Raw genomic sequence first — 18,403 nt, forward strand, 5'->3', positions numbered from 1 at the left:
GGAGTGACTGTACCCCTGTCAGACAACATTAGCCTTTGGGGAAAGAGTGGTGCATGTAACTGTGAAGAACTAGAAGGGTACTCAAATGAGAATGGTCTAGAGCCCCTTGTGACCCCAAAAGAAACGGGCGACAGCTTGTTGAGAGTGGATTGCTCTGCGGGGGGAGGTGGCAAACCTTGAGCACTGAGTACTGGGAGTGGGGACTGGACAGTGGGTGAGACCCCCCCCCCAGGAGATAATACCCCCAGACCTGATAGCCTGCTGAGGGTGCTTGTCTTCACGTAAATGTGGAAGCATTGACAGGCTGAGGCCCCTGTTGCACATCTGGACTTGCAATGCAGACACAGGTGAGGGCAGGGGGTAACAGGCGAGAAACTAGACCAGCCTCTGGGGGCTTTGTCACCGCCCCCAGGCAGGCATCAGTGAGTCCTGCAGTGCCCTTAGCCTCATTCTTCTACTCATGCCCGAGGCCACCAAGAAGTAGGGGCCAGATGGCATGCGTCAACAAGATGACAGGACTCAGGCCGCGAGCAATGGTACGCCTCTAGAAGGGCCACCGCTCATGCTCCATGATATAACGCAGTGAATCAAGGGGTGCAGACCTCCTTGGAGGCCAGAACAGTCACGACAGAGGTAACACTAGTATGTGCTGATCTGCACAACATGGGCGACAGAAATGAAGTGGAGGACTCCATCAAAGCCCTTAAGGACGACCCAGTGACCCTGAAAGCCCAAGTCAGTGAATTGAAGACTATCACCAAGCCTCTGAAGGCTCGATTAGAAGACTATGAAGGCTGATCATAGTTGAACAATATTCGTACAGTATGAGTGCCTGAGCAATCTGAGGGACTAGCTGTGGACCTATTTGTTGAAGACCTGATACTGAACAAATGGCAACCACGTGGCCTCTCGAAATAGTTCTCAGTCGAGCGCCCACAGAGTTTCTAGAATCCAAACACGACCGGGAGATCCGCCTCACCCAATCATCATCCTTATTTTTCACTACAGAAATTGGGATGCGATACTACAAGCACAGTTTAATGTTACCAGAAGTCCATCCAGTTTTGCCCTGACTTTGATGTGACCGATAGGGCATAGTGGAGAAGCTGCTGCAATTACTGCAGAGACACAACATGGAAGACTATAATAAATGTTATACCACTTCCTACTTAGAGGGGAACAGATGGAGGATATTGAGGAGTTGGACCTTGTAACTTATAGGTAATCACGTTATGTTGGGGCAACAGGTGCTCTGCACTGATGGGTAAGCGGACAAGTTCAAGTCCACGAGGCAGGGAGGGGGGAGATGTTAAAGTTGTTTGACTGAGTTACGAGTGCACTTGTTTAGAGGTTCTAAGTGTATTTTTTCATCATACATGGCCACCCCCTCAGAAAATAACCCCACTACCAGGTCCCATCTCGGTCATGAGGCAGGCCCCCTCATGGCCTTTTGTTCCCTGAGTGCTCATGGAAACAAAGTTAGCAGAGACCACTTTTAGGGGGCTCTCCTGGAACGTCAATGGACTTCGGAACAAGATAAAGAAAGGGGTCGTACTGCAATTCCTAAAGAGACACTCTCCAACTATCGTTCTCCTTCAGGAGACACATCTTCAAGTAAATGTGTACCAGGCTTCAGACAGGTAGGGCTACAAAATGGTATCCCACGCAGACTACACCACGGGCTCCAAGGGGGTGGGAATCCTTACACGAAGGACACTGCCCTCCACCATAAACCAAGTTTGGTCTGACTCACATGGAATATATGTGGCAATAATTGGGACATGGGAGGGCAAAACACTAAAGATAGTCTCAATATATATCCCTCCAAGATTACACGATGCAATGTTTGCGGACCTGAGTACCTTATTCTTCATTTGGAAATAAAAACGTGTTGGTGCCCTAAGCTCTTCTTAGAAGCTCGCGGCTGCTGCAATTAAATGTGGGAAGACGGAATACTGATGCAGTGTAATCCTGAAGCCATCTCAGGCCTCTTCAATCCTTTTAAAGCCACTCCCTGCTCCTTCATCTCACTCTTGCAGCTTTCTGCTTTCTCCTTTTGTGCCGCTTTTTTCTTCCTCCGTCTTTCCCATATGTATCTTTTGCTTGCAGCAAAAGCTTGAGGCAGAAGAATAAGCGCCGGTGCTCAGCACCGGAAACAACAAGCACAAATTAACCACTGTCTGGGAGGCATATAAGGCAGTCATAAAGGGCCAGGGCCTCTCTCTAGTACTAGGACATAGAAAAGAAAAAAGAGCCCGTCTCGAGATGCTCAAAAGGGAGATCCTGGAGCTGGAGGCTAAACTCAGCAGCAGAAGGTGAAGGTTGGCATCACAAGCTGACACTCAAACAGAAGGAATACAGCGATATTGCGAAAGAAGCAGTTAGGGTAGCCATTGGGCTACCCAACACTGCGTCTACGAGGTCGAATATAAGGCTGGGAAGCTTCTGGTCTGGGGAGGGAGAGAGGGAGAGAGGGAGGGAGAGGGAGAGGGAGAGGGAGAGGGAGAGGGAGAGGGAGAGAGAGAGGGGGAGAGAGAGAGAGAGAGAGAGAGAGAGAGAGAGAGAGAGAGAGAGAGAGAGAGAGAGAGAGAGAGAGAGAGAGAGAGAGAGAGAGAGAGAGAGAGAGAGAGAGAGAGAGAGAGAGAGAGAGAGAGAGAGAGAGAGAGAGAGAGAGAGAGAGAGAGACTATTGATGGGTCCCAGCAATATTAACGGAAAGAGTGAGGGGCAGGCAGAAAGTGGCAGAGACCTTTGCAGTATTTTTCTCACAAATCTATTCACCGACATCAGCAGCTACGCTGGGCGTTTTAGTGGACATACAGCTCCCAGGCCTTGCACAATCACAAAAACCCTTTTTAGACGAAGACCTTGCGGAGTCTGAAATAATACAAGCTATCAGTGACTTAGAGTTTGGTAATGTGGTGACCCCCAACAGTCTTCCTAGAGAGCTCCACAAACTTACAGCAGCCAAGATAGCACCACACCTACTGCACATGTCTACAGAAAGTCAAGGGAAGGGATCCTTGTCTTGGGATCAAAGGTTGGCCAGCATCGTGGTTACACATAAAGAAGGAAAACCTCCCAGCGTATGCGCCTTATAGAGGCCAATTTCCCTGCTGAACGCAGAATGTAAAATTCTAGTCAAACTATTGGCTTTGCTCTTAATCCAGGTGATCAACACCTCGGTCCAACTGGATCAATCGGGCTTTATGCCAGGACGCAGCACAGCACCTAACTTGCGGGGCCTCCAAGGCATTTTAAGACGGACAGCGAGGCTCCACGAAAATGCACTGGTGCTGTCTCTTGACGCACGTCTGGCCTTTGACACAGTTGAATGGCCATTTCTATTTGTGGTCCTTGACAGACTAGGTGTCAGTCCCCCCTTCACGAAATGGATTCCACTCAAATGCAGAATCTCTAGAGCTGGTGAAGGTGAACAGTGGCAAGTTTTCAGTGTTCCGTCTTCAAGGTAGTACACAACGGGGCTGCCTGCTTTCCCTGTTGATCTTCGCCCTGATCTTCGAGCCCTCAGCGGCCTGGATTAGGCAAGACCCATTGATTAGGGGACTGCGGTGGACAGAGGACTGGGAAAATAGAGCCTCCCTATGTGGGTGACTGACCCAGTTATGATGCTTGACAGGATAATGCACATTTTCAGACTGGATTGCTACCATTCAGGACATACTATCAACTAAAACAAATCCCAGATTTACTTTATCAGCGGCAATGCACCACAACATCCACGCAACTAGGAGGCTAGGGTAGTAACTGAGGGTTTTTGCTATTTGGAAATATACATCACAGCAGACCTAGGTGTCTTATTTGGGCATAACTTCTAACCCTCGCACAAGCGCTTGAAGCGTGACGCACAACAGTGGAGAGCTCCGCTATTGTCACTCCTTGGGAAAGTGGTGCTATTTGAAATTATGGTGTGGCCCTGTTTCTTTATGCACTCCAGAATACGCCCTATCCAGCTCCACAATTCTATTTTCATGCCATTGACAGGGAAATCCAAACAATGCTGTGGGACAGTGGGATACCAAAGATTGCACTTAAAAAGCTGACAAGTCACTGCTACGATGGTAGGATTGCCCTAACTGATGTAGAGAAATATTATTGGCCAGTGCAGCCAGTGGTAGTGAATCACTGGGTTTATGCCTCTGACCGGAACCAGCTTACCGTATGGATAGATAGGTAATGCAACCAGGGGGCTACCTTCGGGCACTCTTTGGAGGAAAAAATAACACGCCCAGTCACACTGTCACTATTGCACATAGCTCAAAGTCCTTGGGTTAGAGGGATAAACTCATGCAAGCCACCCCCCTGTGGGACTCGGCATGATTGGGCACATTGGGAAAGCAGAAGGGCTTTGACAAATGGGATCTGATCGGCCTGTCCAGAGTGGGGGACCTGTGAACTGGGGAGGTGATTCTGTTTGCAGAGCTGCAAAAAGAGTATTGGATAGCTTCCACTGGGACATGCGGATACTTGCAAAGATGCCACGCCTTAATGAAGGCGATAGCGAATGGGGAGGACCTCACAGAAGTTTCCCCACTAGAAGAGAAGACTGTTGGACGATCTAATGTCTCAGAAGGCAATCTCCCTTACCTACCATAAAATACTGAATAACTTCCCTGACACCCTAGTCACACAGCAAACAAAATGTGAACAAGACCTTGGTGAGGAGAAGGATGACGAGTGATGGATGGCCCTGACTTTTCCTCGAGAGGTGGCCATACCATATAGGTTTAGGTTGGTACAATTAAAAATTCTGTATTAGATGTTACTATGCCTGTACTACCATGGAAAAGATGAGAAGGGCACAAACTACAATATGTCTAAGAAAATGTGGCCAAGTGGGAAAATTATTTCATGTGATTTGGAAGGATCTTGCCATATAGCAATATTGAGAGTCTGAAGTGGCTTGCTTTAATACAGTGAGAGGAAGTAATATGGAGGCAACCGCAAAGTGGTGCCTCCTAAATATTTGGGATGACACAGATCTTAACCGAATGGTCCAGATTTGATGACACTGGGATTGAGGGTTGCCAAAACAATATTGCCCGCTGCTGGAGGGCTGAACTGGCACCACAGTTTTGTGACTGGAAAGAGGACATGGATTGGTGCATGGTTGCAGAAAGGGTGGTGTATGAGGGCAGGGGTTGTCCAAAAACAAATTGGCTAAAATATGGGGCGGGTGGAATGATTATCGGGGGTGAGGAGGGCTATGTGCCCCACTGGAATCCATGGGACATGACGCCCAATGTATGAGACTTTCAACATCTAATGAGTCTTTAAACTATGTTGGGGTGGGTGGAGGGGGGCATTGGTACCATGGGGAAATCACACATTAATGGTGAAATTGTGAAGCTACAAAATTTTATGTTTAATACTTTTGCGGTTTTGGTTGTATTAAGTGAAATAAAAAGTTTTGTAAAAATAAAAAAAATAAAAAGAAGAATTGGGAGACAGGAGCTGACAGCTGACCACAGGAAGGATAAGGCAAAGTAATTTACCAGGCTTTTCTGGTATTCTTGATGTAGTGACTTCCCATAACCATCTTTTTTGGGCACTGAAGCTGAAATCAAGACGATTTGGCACTACTTAGTCTCAGGTTTATTAGTTCACAAACACAGGATAAAGGTAAATATACTAGAGAAACAGTTCCATTCCTAAAGGCAACATTTTGTGTTTTTAGTTTAAGGCAACATCCATTTAAAATCTGAACGTGGCAAACTGAAAATGCCTTTAAGCCCATTTTTTAAAAAGGAAATATAAAAGATGGAAGTGTTACAAATAGCTCGCTCGCCAGTATCTTAAAAGTGCAGAGCAGTATTAGTTGGAACAAATCATTCCAAATGAAAGAGCAGAGTAAGAATTGTTATCCTAACAGCACAACTATCTTCCAAGTTCATAGGGGAATAAGTGGTGAAATGTCATGTCAATTGAAAACTGATATCCATAATGGAGAAGTACAATTACTTTAACGACATTATTCTTCCTCATTATGAGGTACTCTGATATTCATAAATATAGCATAGAGGTGTAAACAATGGGAATTTGGATAAGATACTGAAAACGGCTTGCTGACCAAATTGGTATGGATGTGAGGATTTGCCAACTTGAGACAACTCTCAGAAACCAAGCAGTAAAGGTAAGAGTACAGAGTAATTTTAAGGTTGCCTACGTTAAAATTTCAGTTACAGTAATGTTCTTCATTAAGGCAGAAATAGTTGTCCAAAACTCGTCGAGTCGGCTTTGGGATGTTATGTCGATTTATATGGTGCACTACTCACCAACGAGGGTGGCCGAGCGGTTAAGGAGGTGTGTAGGTGTGTGGTCCCCAACAAATTATTTGAAGACAGGTCTTCAGTCTTTTGTGGAACTCGAAGTGAGGAGAAGGAGGCTCTGATGTGTTGTGTGAGGTCATTCCATATTTTGAGTGCAATGTATGAGGACCAGCGGCCTTCTGCTCTGCTTTTGTGGATCCGAGGCAGTGTGCAAATGACTGTGTGGCTGAGCGTAGGTCTCTTGCAGGCTATTAAAGGTTTATGTGGCTGTTCAGGTATGCGGGTCCAGTGCTATGTGATGCTTTCTATGTGGATTACGCAGAAGGAGTATTACCTTCTGGTAGCAAGCAAGAGCTGATCGCTGAGCTATCCACCAAGGAGCAGATTTTTCTGAAGTAGGTACATTTCAGCAGAACAGTTGTACAGCTTTTCCAACATCATCAGGCTCTTAACAAAAGAAATGTGAAAGAAAATCCCTCAACTGACCAAGTAGGATTTGGGAAGACCACAATGAGAGAAATAATATGGAAGTTCAAAATTACCTTGGGAAATAAAGAAGTGTGAGCCCTCAATGCAACGTTGCTGATTTGAAATATATTATGAGACAGATGAAGAGCATAGAGCTGCAGTAAATAATGCCAACTGAATAGACCATCTTGATGGAGGCCTTTTTGGAAGCTGCCCTCAAATGTGGGAACTCACTGCTTCACTCGGAAGGCCCTAGCACTGAGTTGGGAGGTTTTTTATTTTGGTTTTGAAAATGTTCTCCATGGTAATCAAGTGAAGCCTACCTCCACAAGTTAAACCCTGCCTCAAAATCTACCCATGATCCTAACCTTCTGAAGTGCAAGCTTTCCATCTGGCTACTTTTGTTCCTTTGTTCACACATAACCTGTGCCCAGTGTTTGTTCAAAAAAACAAATCCAAGGATGACCATGTCTGATCCTTTGCACACGTCTCAGCATCCCATTTTGTCTTTCCTTATCCCCTCTGATTCCCCTTGCCTCTTACTAATGTTAAATTTAATTTCCATAGTTCTTACTTAACCTTATTTCACCAGTTGAAAGGCCCATGTTAAGTGGTCACTAAGGTATTACTTGGACAAGACTAAAGGCCTTAGGTTTTCAAGCAAGCCAACATTCAATAATTATACCCATAGTCATACAAGAATGGTGGCTTCAAAACAACCTATATCCCGCTGGATCATGCCATGTATAATCCTGTGCTACTAAAATCCAAACAAGTCACTTCAGAGGAGTCAAAATATCATTCAACCATGAAAAAGGCTGCTAATGAGACCTGCAGAGATCTAATCGCATAATTTACGTGATTCTGTGGACTGGAAAGAGAAAGGAAGAGGGCTTAAGCATCCTTAAAGGTGAGCTAAAATATTGGGAACCCCTTACTCTGAAGCTAAAACGGCTAGACATGGATTGACAATCAATTTTGGCAATGGGCGTTCTTAGGTTGAATTGAGAGACATGATTTCAAAACTGAGAAGATCTGAAGAAAGTGTTCTTGCCACTCTTGCAAAAGAGTACTCAGAAAGGCCAGAGTGTATCCAATAGATAAAATGGGAAGCAGCACTACAACCCAGTAACATGGTTGAGGTTGGTCGGCACTCAGATCAGACGAACAAAGGCTCTATGACTTGTGAAAATATAGAAGTTCTTAAGAATGCTATTGTCCATGGTGTGGGCTTTGCCAGAAATCTTACCGACCATGAGTCCCATCAGGAATGGACAAATCAGGAACTTCTAATAAATATGGGCATGTTCTTACAAACTCTTGAAATGAAGTCGCTGGTTGGAGACTTGAAGAAGAATCTGGCTGTAGGCTAAAGCCTGATTAGCTTCAGCCTGAGGTGGTATTCCTGCACACCAGGTACTGAAGGCTTCAGAATACTGTTTAGCTTAAATAAATCATCCCCACCAGAAGAATAGTCTTTCTACCAAGGGGAGGTACTACTCTCACCATATCTAGGCAACTCTGAATCATACAGAGTACCTAGTCCTTGGTCAATCATCTGTATGTCTAGGCATTAAAGGCAACATTGAGCTATACACACAGTAACTAAATGGGCAGAATTCCCATTTCTGCTGAAGCATTGTCTGTAAGGGTCTTCTGGCAAATTTGAAGCGAGGTAAATGCAGCATATTGAGTAAGTACAGATTCAAATCCCTTTTATTACATCACATACGTGCAAAAACATGCAGAGGAAAGCCTCCCAGTAAAGATCCAGTACTATTTAGGATGCAGATACTGGTTCAAGTGTTTCCAGTTAGGAGCAGTCAAGGAGAATTAGGGACTTTCCAGGACTTAGCACAAGCTAACAATAGCTGCAAGGCTGGACGCAAAAATGTACACATAATTATATAGTTTCAGTCCCCTCAGTATCTACCTGATGGCTACAAAGAATTGCTAGTGTGAAAGAGTGACAGAACTGAATATGTGAATAAATACTGCACGGAGGTGAGAAGCAGGGCTGTGGATAAGGATTGGCGGAAAAGAGATGGGAATTAAAGAGAATCACATCAGTGAGAAAAAGAGATCTGATGGGATGAATAATGTATCACACAAAGTAGTTCTGTCGGATTCACTTATTGCGTATAAAAAAAAAAGAAAATATTTCGAAAGCACACACAGGAGTTAAAAGTCATAGATGATAGTTTATAGAAACATTCCACCAATCAAGGTTGGAATGGTTTCTGATGAGTGGCTCCCTGATAAGTGCAAAAGCACTCGTGCAGTGCCAAAATAGATGTATAAAACAAACAGAAATCCATGCATAACATTCACAATTATTTTATATGAAAGCCTGGTCAAAATACAAAGTCTCGACAGCTGGGACAAGACCATTCCGTTTCCAAGAAATGTGTTAACCCGACTTAGTCCTTCTGATACAGGCAGAAGTATTGTCAGCATTTCCACCCACTGAAGGAGCGTGTCAGTTGTGCATCAGAGGGGGTATTCTTCAGGACAATTAAAGAGAACACCTTAGTAGTCTTGAGGATAAGTGGCATAGCTTCATTAATAGCTATTGCGAGTTTTAAAAAACGGCCCGAGCCTTAACAGAGAAAAGCCAATTCATGTGAATTCATGAAATACCCAGTGGTAACACACATCATCAGGCAAACCAAAAGATAAGTAAAATCAGTCCAAGATAATTCACACACAAAAATTCACATCCAAATGAAAATTTTACTCCAGAAGGAATTTCTTAGTGGGCTTTTCCAACCTGATTAAGTAATGGGGGGGCAGAAATAAAATGTAAGTGCTTGAGACAAGTGGAATGTCTCAGTCCATGACAATGGCAAAAAGGTGTAAATGCCTTAACTACGTCTCCTGAACATCTAGCCATGATGGTGAAGTAAGTTATTTGGCATCACAAGAGGGTGCAATGCACAAACGATATTAACAGGTACTTCACACGCCAAAGCAACAGAAATAATTAAAATAAATTAGGAGGAGTACAAAACACAGTTCTGTCACTGAAATCATTTCATCCACGTATGGGCCACTTTTGCTCACATATCTGTATTCTCTTCAATCAAGCCACGTCCCTTTGGCAGCCGTAGGCAGAAGGGCTTCTGCGAGTTAAACCTCTAAACTATTGCTAAACAGTTTCATGCAGGCAAAGTAGTCGCTACTTAGGATACCAGAAACTGCACTAAAATTGACTTAATCAAAGACACTGCAGCATACAATATGGGCACAAACCTTAGATGACAAACTACGGCATCTCCCACACAACATGATTGTACATTGGAAGCCGATTGGGGTGGACTGCACCAGTGATTCCTACTATTGCCTCTAAGGTAACGAAAAAAAGACACATAGTTTTGTGGGTCCATGGATCTGGACGCCTACCTGTTTTCTAGTGCGCGTCTTCCCCGTTCGCAGTTTGATATATCGAGCTATCAATTCATTGCGGCCTGGAAAAGAACAAGAAAAGTAAGAGACGGTGAGAAAATCATTCTCAGGGAAAGACCAGAATAGTTACATAGCTTTGGAGACACAAGGCGCCATTATTACTAACATGTCTCGGCTCAAGCTCCCACAGTCACAAAAGAAAGGTCGGGCACTGTACAGGAATGCCACACCATTTCCAGCCACCTCAATTCACCACAACAAGGAGACTCACGCTGTCTTCACCAATAATCATTATACGATACACAGCGAGAATCAAGCCAAATAGAAACGAATACCTGGGGCTCATATTTATTCCATGCTGCGAGGCATTGAGAGAAAAGGACAGAAATTCCTTGGAGTGTTCACTGACCCGTGCAGGGATACAGTGTGTCAGAGATGGATGGTCAAGCCAGTGGATGGATTGACATACCTGGGGTAGTTTTTTTTGGTATAATGTTATAGTGAGAGAAGGCTAGACATGCACGTGGTGCATGCCGGGTAATGTACTTTATTTCAAACAGTCATATAGTGATAAGCACAGACTGTTATTAGAATGTTCTTCATTTAATGTACAAGTTAATTACCTTGGGTAATGAAATATCTGGTAGAGACATATTCTATTTGCAGATTCCTTACCTTAGAATTTTCCCCCAGGTGTCAGACCGGATCCAGAGATTTTTCTTTGAGCAATACTCTTGCGCGTCGGTCGACTCCGCAGGTGTAGTGTTGACGTCGGGAGTAGTACATAGACGCTGCCCTTGCGCAGTGACGTCAGTTTCTTTTAACGACTTTCCACGCCAGAGCGCAGAGCCGCTAAGAACAATGAGATTGGTGCGCCAGGGCTAAGGACCTGAATGGGGAATCCCTGTCCCTAGAAATCAGTTCGCAAGCAGGGAGGATAGGTGAACGGTAAGGAATCTGCAACTAGAATATGTCTCTACTAGATATTTTGTTACCAAAGGTAAGTAACTTGTACATCTGATAGAGACTTCTAGTTGCAGATTCCTTACCTTAGAATAGAAACCCAAGCAATGCCATCCTCGGTGGTGGGCTGCAAACTAAAATCATACAAGAAAGTCCTGCAGGACCGAACGACCATAGTAGCCGTCTTGACGGACCTGACTATCCAGGCAGTAATGCTTAGCAAACGTGTGCAGGGATGCCCACATAGCTGCCTGACATATATCCAGGATAGGAACTCCGAGTGCTAACGCAGTGGAAGCAGCAGTTGCTCTGGTGGAATGAGCACACAAGCCTTCAGGAGGTTGCTTCTTAGCCAAAGCGTAGCACATTTTGATGCAAAGAAGCACCCATTGAGAGATGGTACGCTATTGCACCACCATCCCTTTTTTCGCACCCACATAGCCAACGAAGAGTTGATTGTTCACCCGGAAATCTTTAGTACGATTGAGATAGAACGCCAATGCTCTTTTTGGGTCCAGACGGTGGAGTCTCTCCTCCTCATGGGAAGGATGTGGGGGTGTGTAGAAGGTAGGCAAAGTGATGGACTGGCCTACATGAAATGGTGTTACCACCTTAGGAAGGAAGGGAGCTCTAGAGCGTAGCACTACCTTATCAGGATGTACAGACAAGTATGGAGGTTTTGAGGAAAGGGCCTGAAGCTCACTCACCCTGCGAGCAGAGGCGATAGTGACCAGAAAGACAGTTTTGAAGGTGAGGAGCCGCCAGAGACAATATGCATTGGCTCAAAGGGGGTACACATCAAATAAGTAAGCACAAGATTAAGGTCCCACTGAGGCATGATAATGGAGTGGGAGGAAATAAATGGGTGAGCCCTTTTAGGAAGCTACTCGCAATGAGTGATTTAAAGAGTGAGGGCTGATCAGGGAGCCTAAGAAAGGTGAAAATGGAAGATAAATACCCTTTAAGGGTGCCCAAAGCAGAGCCCTACTGGGCTAAAGAAAGAATGAACAGAAGAACCTCTGACAGAGGGGCAGAAAGGGGATCAACAGATTTGTTGGTACACCATGCCACAAATTTATTCCAACGACAGGCGTATACAGTTTTAGTCAATTGACGCCTGGCTGCCAAGATAACATTGCAGACTTCAGGTGGAAGGGCGAAAGCCGTCAACTGTTGCTGTTCAATCTCCACACATGAAGGCGGAGGTTGGACAGGATCGGGTGCAGAACCGTCCCCTGTTGCTGTGACAGAAGATCGGCCCAAAGAGGCAGTCTGAGTAGAGGATCGATGGGCATGCTCAATAGCTCTGGATACCGCACTCTTTAAGCCCAGTCCGGAGACACCAAGATGACTTGGACCCGGTCATTCTTGATTTTCTTGAGAACTCTGGGAAGAAGAGGGATTGGCGGGAAGGAGTAAAGGAGGCCGGAATTCCACTCAAGATGAAAAGTGTCTCCGAGCGAATGCCGCCTTGGTAACTCCAACGCGCAAAACAGCTGACGTTCCGCGTTCTCTGCGGAGGCGAACAGATGTAACCAAGGCTCTCCCCACTGCTGAAAGAGACCTTTTGCCACCTCCGGATGGAGATGCCATTCGTGATCGACTGTGCATCGACGGCTGAGTTAGTCTGCGCTGGCGTTGAGGGAGCCCGCCAGATGTTGAACCATCAGGGTAATGCCCTGATGTTTCAGCCATGTCCAGAGGCGTAGTGCCTCCTGACAAAGGGTCAGGGACCCTACGCCGCCCTGTTTGTTGGAGTACCACATGGCAGTAGTATTGTCCGTGAACACCTGCACCAATTTCCCTTTGAGGGAGGGAAGGAATGCTTTTAACGCAAGCCTGACCACCCGGAGCACCAGCAGATTTATATGGAGCCCTGATTTCAGAGGCCTCTGATCTCCGCCTCTCCCATGTGGCCGCCCCAACCCAGAAGTGACACATCTGTCACCATAGAGAGATCTGGTTGGGGAAGGGAGAGGGATCTGCCACTGACCCAATTTGGATTTGAAAGCCACCACTGCAGGTCTTTCGCAGTCCCCTCCGAGATCTGGACCATGTCAGAGAGATTCCCCTGATGCTGCGCCCACTGGAACTTCAGGTCCCACTGCAGAGCCTGCATATGCCATCTGGCATGTGTTACTAGCAGGATGCAGGAGGCCCTGAGGCCCAGCAGCCTTACAGTCAGTCTCACCAAAACCCAAGACTGAGGCTGAAAGATTGGAATCATAGCCTGAATGTCTTGGACTCGCTTTTCGAGAGGATAAGCCCGAAACTGCACTGTGTCCAGAACTACCCCAATGAAAGGGAAAGTCTGAGAGAGAGTCAGGTATGACTTCGGCACATTTATAGTGAACCCCAGCGTGTGCAGGAGGTTCACCGTAGTCTGAAGGTGGGAGACGACTGTCTGCGGTGAGTCTGACTTCAACAGCCAGTCGTCGAGGTAGGGGAAGACTGAGACCCCTAACCTACGTAGATGAGCTGCAACCACTGCCATCACTTTTGTGAACACCCAAGGGGCGCTGGTAAGGCCAAAGGGAAGCACAGTAAACTGAAAGTGCTCGTGACCTACCACGAATCGTAGGTAATGTCTGTGGGCAGGCAGGATAGGGATGTGGATGTGGAAGTAAGTGTCCTGCAAGTCCAACGCTACAATCCAGTCTCCTGGGTCTAAGGCAGACAGAACCTGAGCCAGGGTGAGCATTTTGAATTTCTCTTCTTGAGGAAGTAGTTCAGGTTCCGAAGGTCTAGGATAGGACATAAGTCCTTGTCCTTCTTTGGTATCAGAAAGTAGCGGGAATAACAACCACAACCTGCTTCTGGCACAGGGACCTTTTCTATAGCTCCCTTGGCCAAGAGAGCTGCGACTTCCTGGCAGAGAAGCGCCAAATGATCCTCCGGAAGGTGATGGAAGGATGGTGGCATGTGTGGTGGAGCAGATTCGAAAGGGAGGGAGTAGCCCTTTCAAATGATCTGCAGAATCCACCCGTCCGTGGTGATATGTTCCCAGTGGGGCAGGTGATAGCGGATACTGCCACCAACTGGGTAGGAGTGAGGGGATGAACTAGGAGGGTTTGGAGGCTGCAGCAGGGGCAGAGGTGGACTGGACAGACCTCTGGTTCCCTGTCCCACGGCCACGTGGAATTCTGCGTCCTTGGCCACGCATAGGCTGGCGAGCATGCGTGGCATGGTGGCTGTGTGGAGGACGTGACAGGGGGCCCTTCCCGTGTCCACGAAATGGCGAAAAGCAGACTGCAGTGGGCGAGAGGCTGAGGAAAGACGAGGGACCGAGCCGGAGCCCGGGAATCCTTGAATCTCTCCAAGGCCGAGTCCGCTTTGTCTCCGAAGAGACGGATACCATCAAAGGGTATGTCCATGAGTGACTGTTGGACATCCCCCAAGAAACCAGAAGTGCGTAACCAGGCGTGGCGCTGTAAGGCCACTGTCATTGCAACCGATCTACGCAGAGAGTAAGTCATATCCAGCCCACAACGGATTGTGAACTTTGCCGCGTCTCTCTCATCATTCACTGCTTGGGAGATAGCACAGGTCTCCTCCGGTATCTGCTGCAGAACTTGTGCAACCGTATCCCACAGGGAGTGGGTATAACTGCCCAAAAAGACATGCGGTGTTCACAGACAGCAGCGCTAAACTAGAGGAAGAAAACAACTTCTTGCCAAACTGTTTCAGTCTTTTGGATTCCCTATCTGGGGGTGCGGGAGGGAACGCGCCTGAAGAAGAGGAAGCCTGGATAACGACTCTAAGGTGTGAGGTGCTGGGACAGGAATTTTGGGTCGTTCGGAGCGGGCCGATGGCGGCGTGAGATAGTCCTGTTCACAGGAGCCCCTGTGTTGGGTTTGGACCATGTACCCAAAAGGACATCGGTGAGGGCCTCATTGAATGGTAAAAGGGGTTCTGAAGTAGAAGCCCCAGGCTGAGGCACCTCCTTCAGGAGATTCGACCTGACCTCTACAGTAGGCAGCTCAAGGCAGAGGACCTCAGCTGCCCTACTGACCACCATACCATAAGTTGCTTCCTCCGCCGTAACCACGGTAGGAGGAGACAGCATGCCAGTGTAAGGAGAAATATCCAGACCACTGGCTTCGCCCAAATCCTGTGCCCAGTCCATAGCAGGGTCATCCTGGTATTAATAAGGATCCAGGGTCCCCTCCAAGTTCTTCCCATATTCGTACCCATAGGAAAAAGGGTCTGAATCCGACCTGGGGCGAATAGGCCCCACCGAAGCCAAAGGCTGGGTCGGTCGATTGCACTCTGACTCCGAGTCTTCAGGGATAAGAATTGGGTCGACATCGATAGTGGGCACCACCGATGTCAGGAGCGTCGATAATTGATCCGGCACCGGGGAAGGTCTCGAGGGTGTGACCGGCGCCGGTGCGGATCCAGATCCGGATGTGACCTTGGTGGCGGGTCCGAAGCCGCCGGCACCGAACTCGAAGGCCCCTCAGCCAAACACCTTGGGCCCGAAGGCGCCGTATCGGGGTCGGCCTGCCCAAAAATGAGACGCATGGCCTCGTAAAACTCTTTTAGTTGGGCGGGGGTCGCTCTGGCTCCGGGAAACTCAGGGAAGCGCAGAGTCGACCCAGACGCAGGCTCAGAGGACAGAGGCCTAGTGCGTGGAAGCTCTTCCCGTGTCGGCCGAGCAACGGGGCGAAGTCGGATCGCAATGGGACTTCTTCGACTTCTTACCTTGACCCGAGGATTTAGAAGAAGATGAGTGGTGATGACTCAGCGACTGATCTTGAGACCTTCCTCTCGAGCGAGACCGGGACCTACGCGGAGTTGAGTGCCAAACCGTCAATGCGCAAGGGTGGCATCTATGTACTACTCCCGACATCATCATGGCGACCATGACGCCTATGGAGTCAACCGACGCCACCTACCGACACGCAAGTGTATTGCTCTAAGAAAAATCTCCGGATTCAGTCTGACGCCTGGGGAAAATTCTAAGGTAAGGAATCTGCAACTAGAATTCTCTATAAGATACAGTAATACAGTGATATACACACTCCGTATTAAGGCATTTTATGCAGCACAGTTGTTTGGATGGTTTATTTAAAAAAACAGTGATATAGACACGGAACTACCAGGTGATGTTCTTTATTGCATACAGTGATATAAGCATAGGATTGCCTGGGTATTGTCTTTAGTTCATACAATTACATAATGAAATACAAAACTTAGAACTACCTGTGACAAGCTTTATTTTGTGCAGTAATGCAAGGATCCATTCGCCAGTGATTTTCTTTTATCTACCACAGAAAAGCCACAGGCTCCATAATGTGATACAACGCCATATTTGCCAGGGGTTGCCACTTATTCCATGTAGTGATTGATATAAGCACATAATTGTGAGTGCATGCCCTTAATTCCTTAGATATACAGTGAAAGAACAAAAAAAATACCCACAATCACAAGATGCTAAGCCAACACTGAGACTCAAACCTGCTTCCCAGTTCCAAAGACGGAATTCTCTGGCATGGAAAGCTACATCCTCACGCACATGCCGTCATATACTACTATAAATACAGACAATTCAGGTGACTATCCATGAAATGTGCCTTAATCCATGCAGTTTTATGGTGCTATAAACAGAGAGGGCCAGATTTATCAAGGTTCTGCGCCACCTTTGCGCCACGCATGGGGGCGTAAGGAGGACGCAAAGCCTAAGTCAGATTTATCAAGCTACGGAAGGCTTTTGTGGACCTGCATGGTTTGATAAATCTAGAGTAATGCAAGGCTACTTGGCCCTAAGGAAGCATACAATGGGTGAAGCTTGGGTGTTCCCATGCATCCACCCATGGATTTTGTTGCATTCCCAGATTTACCATTAGTGGTAGACCAGGGAATGCGTCAAAACACTAATCCTCCAAGGTGAAGCATTACGAGGAGAAATACTGTTGTTTCTTCTTGTTTTTCCTCTGTGTGTGCTGCATAAGAAGAAAATGCTTCTCAGAATTGTTTCTTCCTGCACAAGAACAATCCTGCCTACAACGCAGGCACCCTTGCACTATGAATGCAAGGCAGCCAAAAGTGTGCGAGAGCACAGAAAGGATAGGAATGCGCTGTATAATGTTAACTACAGCAGATTCCTGCCCTTTACCTTTCACGCAGTGCATCAAGGTGGCTTGCTGCATTGAACTGCATGAAAGAATGATAAATATGGGCCAGAGAATATCATTCTTTGATAACTGCAGTTATACAGTGCTATAACCACAGAATATTTAGGGAGATTATTTCATCCATACAGTTATATACTGCTGTGTGCACATAATATTCATGGGGAGTTCTGTAATCTATGCAGTTATATAGTGTTACCAGCACAGAATATTTAGGGGATGTTCTTCAATCCATGCAGATATGTACTGTAGTCAACAAAGACTGTCTAAAACAGGCTATTTAATCCGTAAAGTTATACAGTACTAAACACGGAATATTTAGGGGGTGATATTTAATCCGGGCAGTCATATACGGCTAGAAACACAGGATAGTTCTAGGGGATGTTCTTTCATTCGCGCAGGTATATCGAACTGTAATCACAGAACATCATCTCGACACCACACAGTGATAAAGTACCGACTCTGCCAGTGGATGTTCTGTATTCCATGCACTGAAATAAGGACAGACTCGCCTGGGAATGGTTTTAATCATTAATAGGGTGGCATAAATCTATAAAAAAAAAAATAATCCGAGGGTGTTATTTCTTTCAGTTACATCAACAATGTCCAGGGATATTCTTTATTCCACAGAGTTATACAGTGATGGAAGCACAGAGGGTTTTTGTGTTCCTTGGAGTGGCACGGTCCCAGAGATGGGTGTAAATTACTGCCAGAGACATTCACTCTTGCAGTGAGATAATAAAAGAAAGGAAGCGAGCGCAGTTGCGCAATGAGCCTCAGGAACTTTTTTTGCGAGCATAGGCACGTGGTCTTCCCCCCCACCCCCTCCCCTCCACCACACTCCGTGACAAATGGGCCACAGCTGTGCATGTGGAGCAGGGACTGTTTGTGGAAAACAGGGCTGCGCCATTGTGATACCGCCCCCCCTCGCCGCTCCCCTCCGGCTGTGGGCCTGGTCTCTGCAAATACTCCTTTGGGATAAGGCAATTTGCATCACACCCACCCCATACAACCCTCCCTGGCTAGGGGGCAATAAAGAGATTCTGGCCATTGCCCAGGCTATTTCGGTGCCTCCGAAGCGCCCTTGGCCGCCTGGGATGGTCCGACTTTTAAGCAGCTCAGACGATCTGACTTGCATTCCCGT

General features: G+C 46.7%; 1 protein-coding gene across 6 annotated transcripts in view; it reads right to left on the reverse strand.

Moving 5' to 3' along the window:
* Positions 1-18,403, reverse strand: part of TEAD2 (TEA domain transcription factor 2) — a 141,003-nt gene that overhangs the window by 45,167 nt on the left and 77,433 nt on the right. For all 6 annotated transcript variants that reach the window (XM_069200813.1, XM_069200812.1, XM_069200811.1 and 3 more), the window contains exon 3: positions 10,160-10,224. In XM_069200813.1, the coding sequence (XP_069056914.1) occupies positions 10,160-10,224 (65 nt within the window). The remainder of the gene's footprint in view (positions 1-10,159; positions 10,225-18,403) is intronic.

This window comes from Pleurodeles waltl, chromosome 7 (genome assembly GCF_031143425.1).
Source record: "Pleurodeles waltl isolate 20211129_DDA chromosome 7, aPleWal1.hap1.20221129, whole genome shotgun sequence".
NCBI lineage: Eukaryota > Metazoa > Chordata > Amphibia > Caudata > Salamandridae > Pleurodeles > Pleurodeles waltl.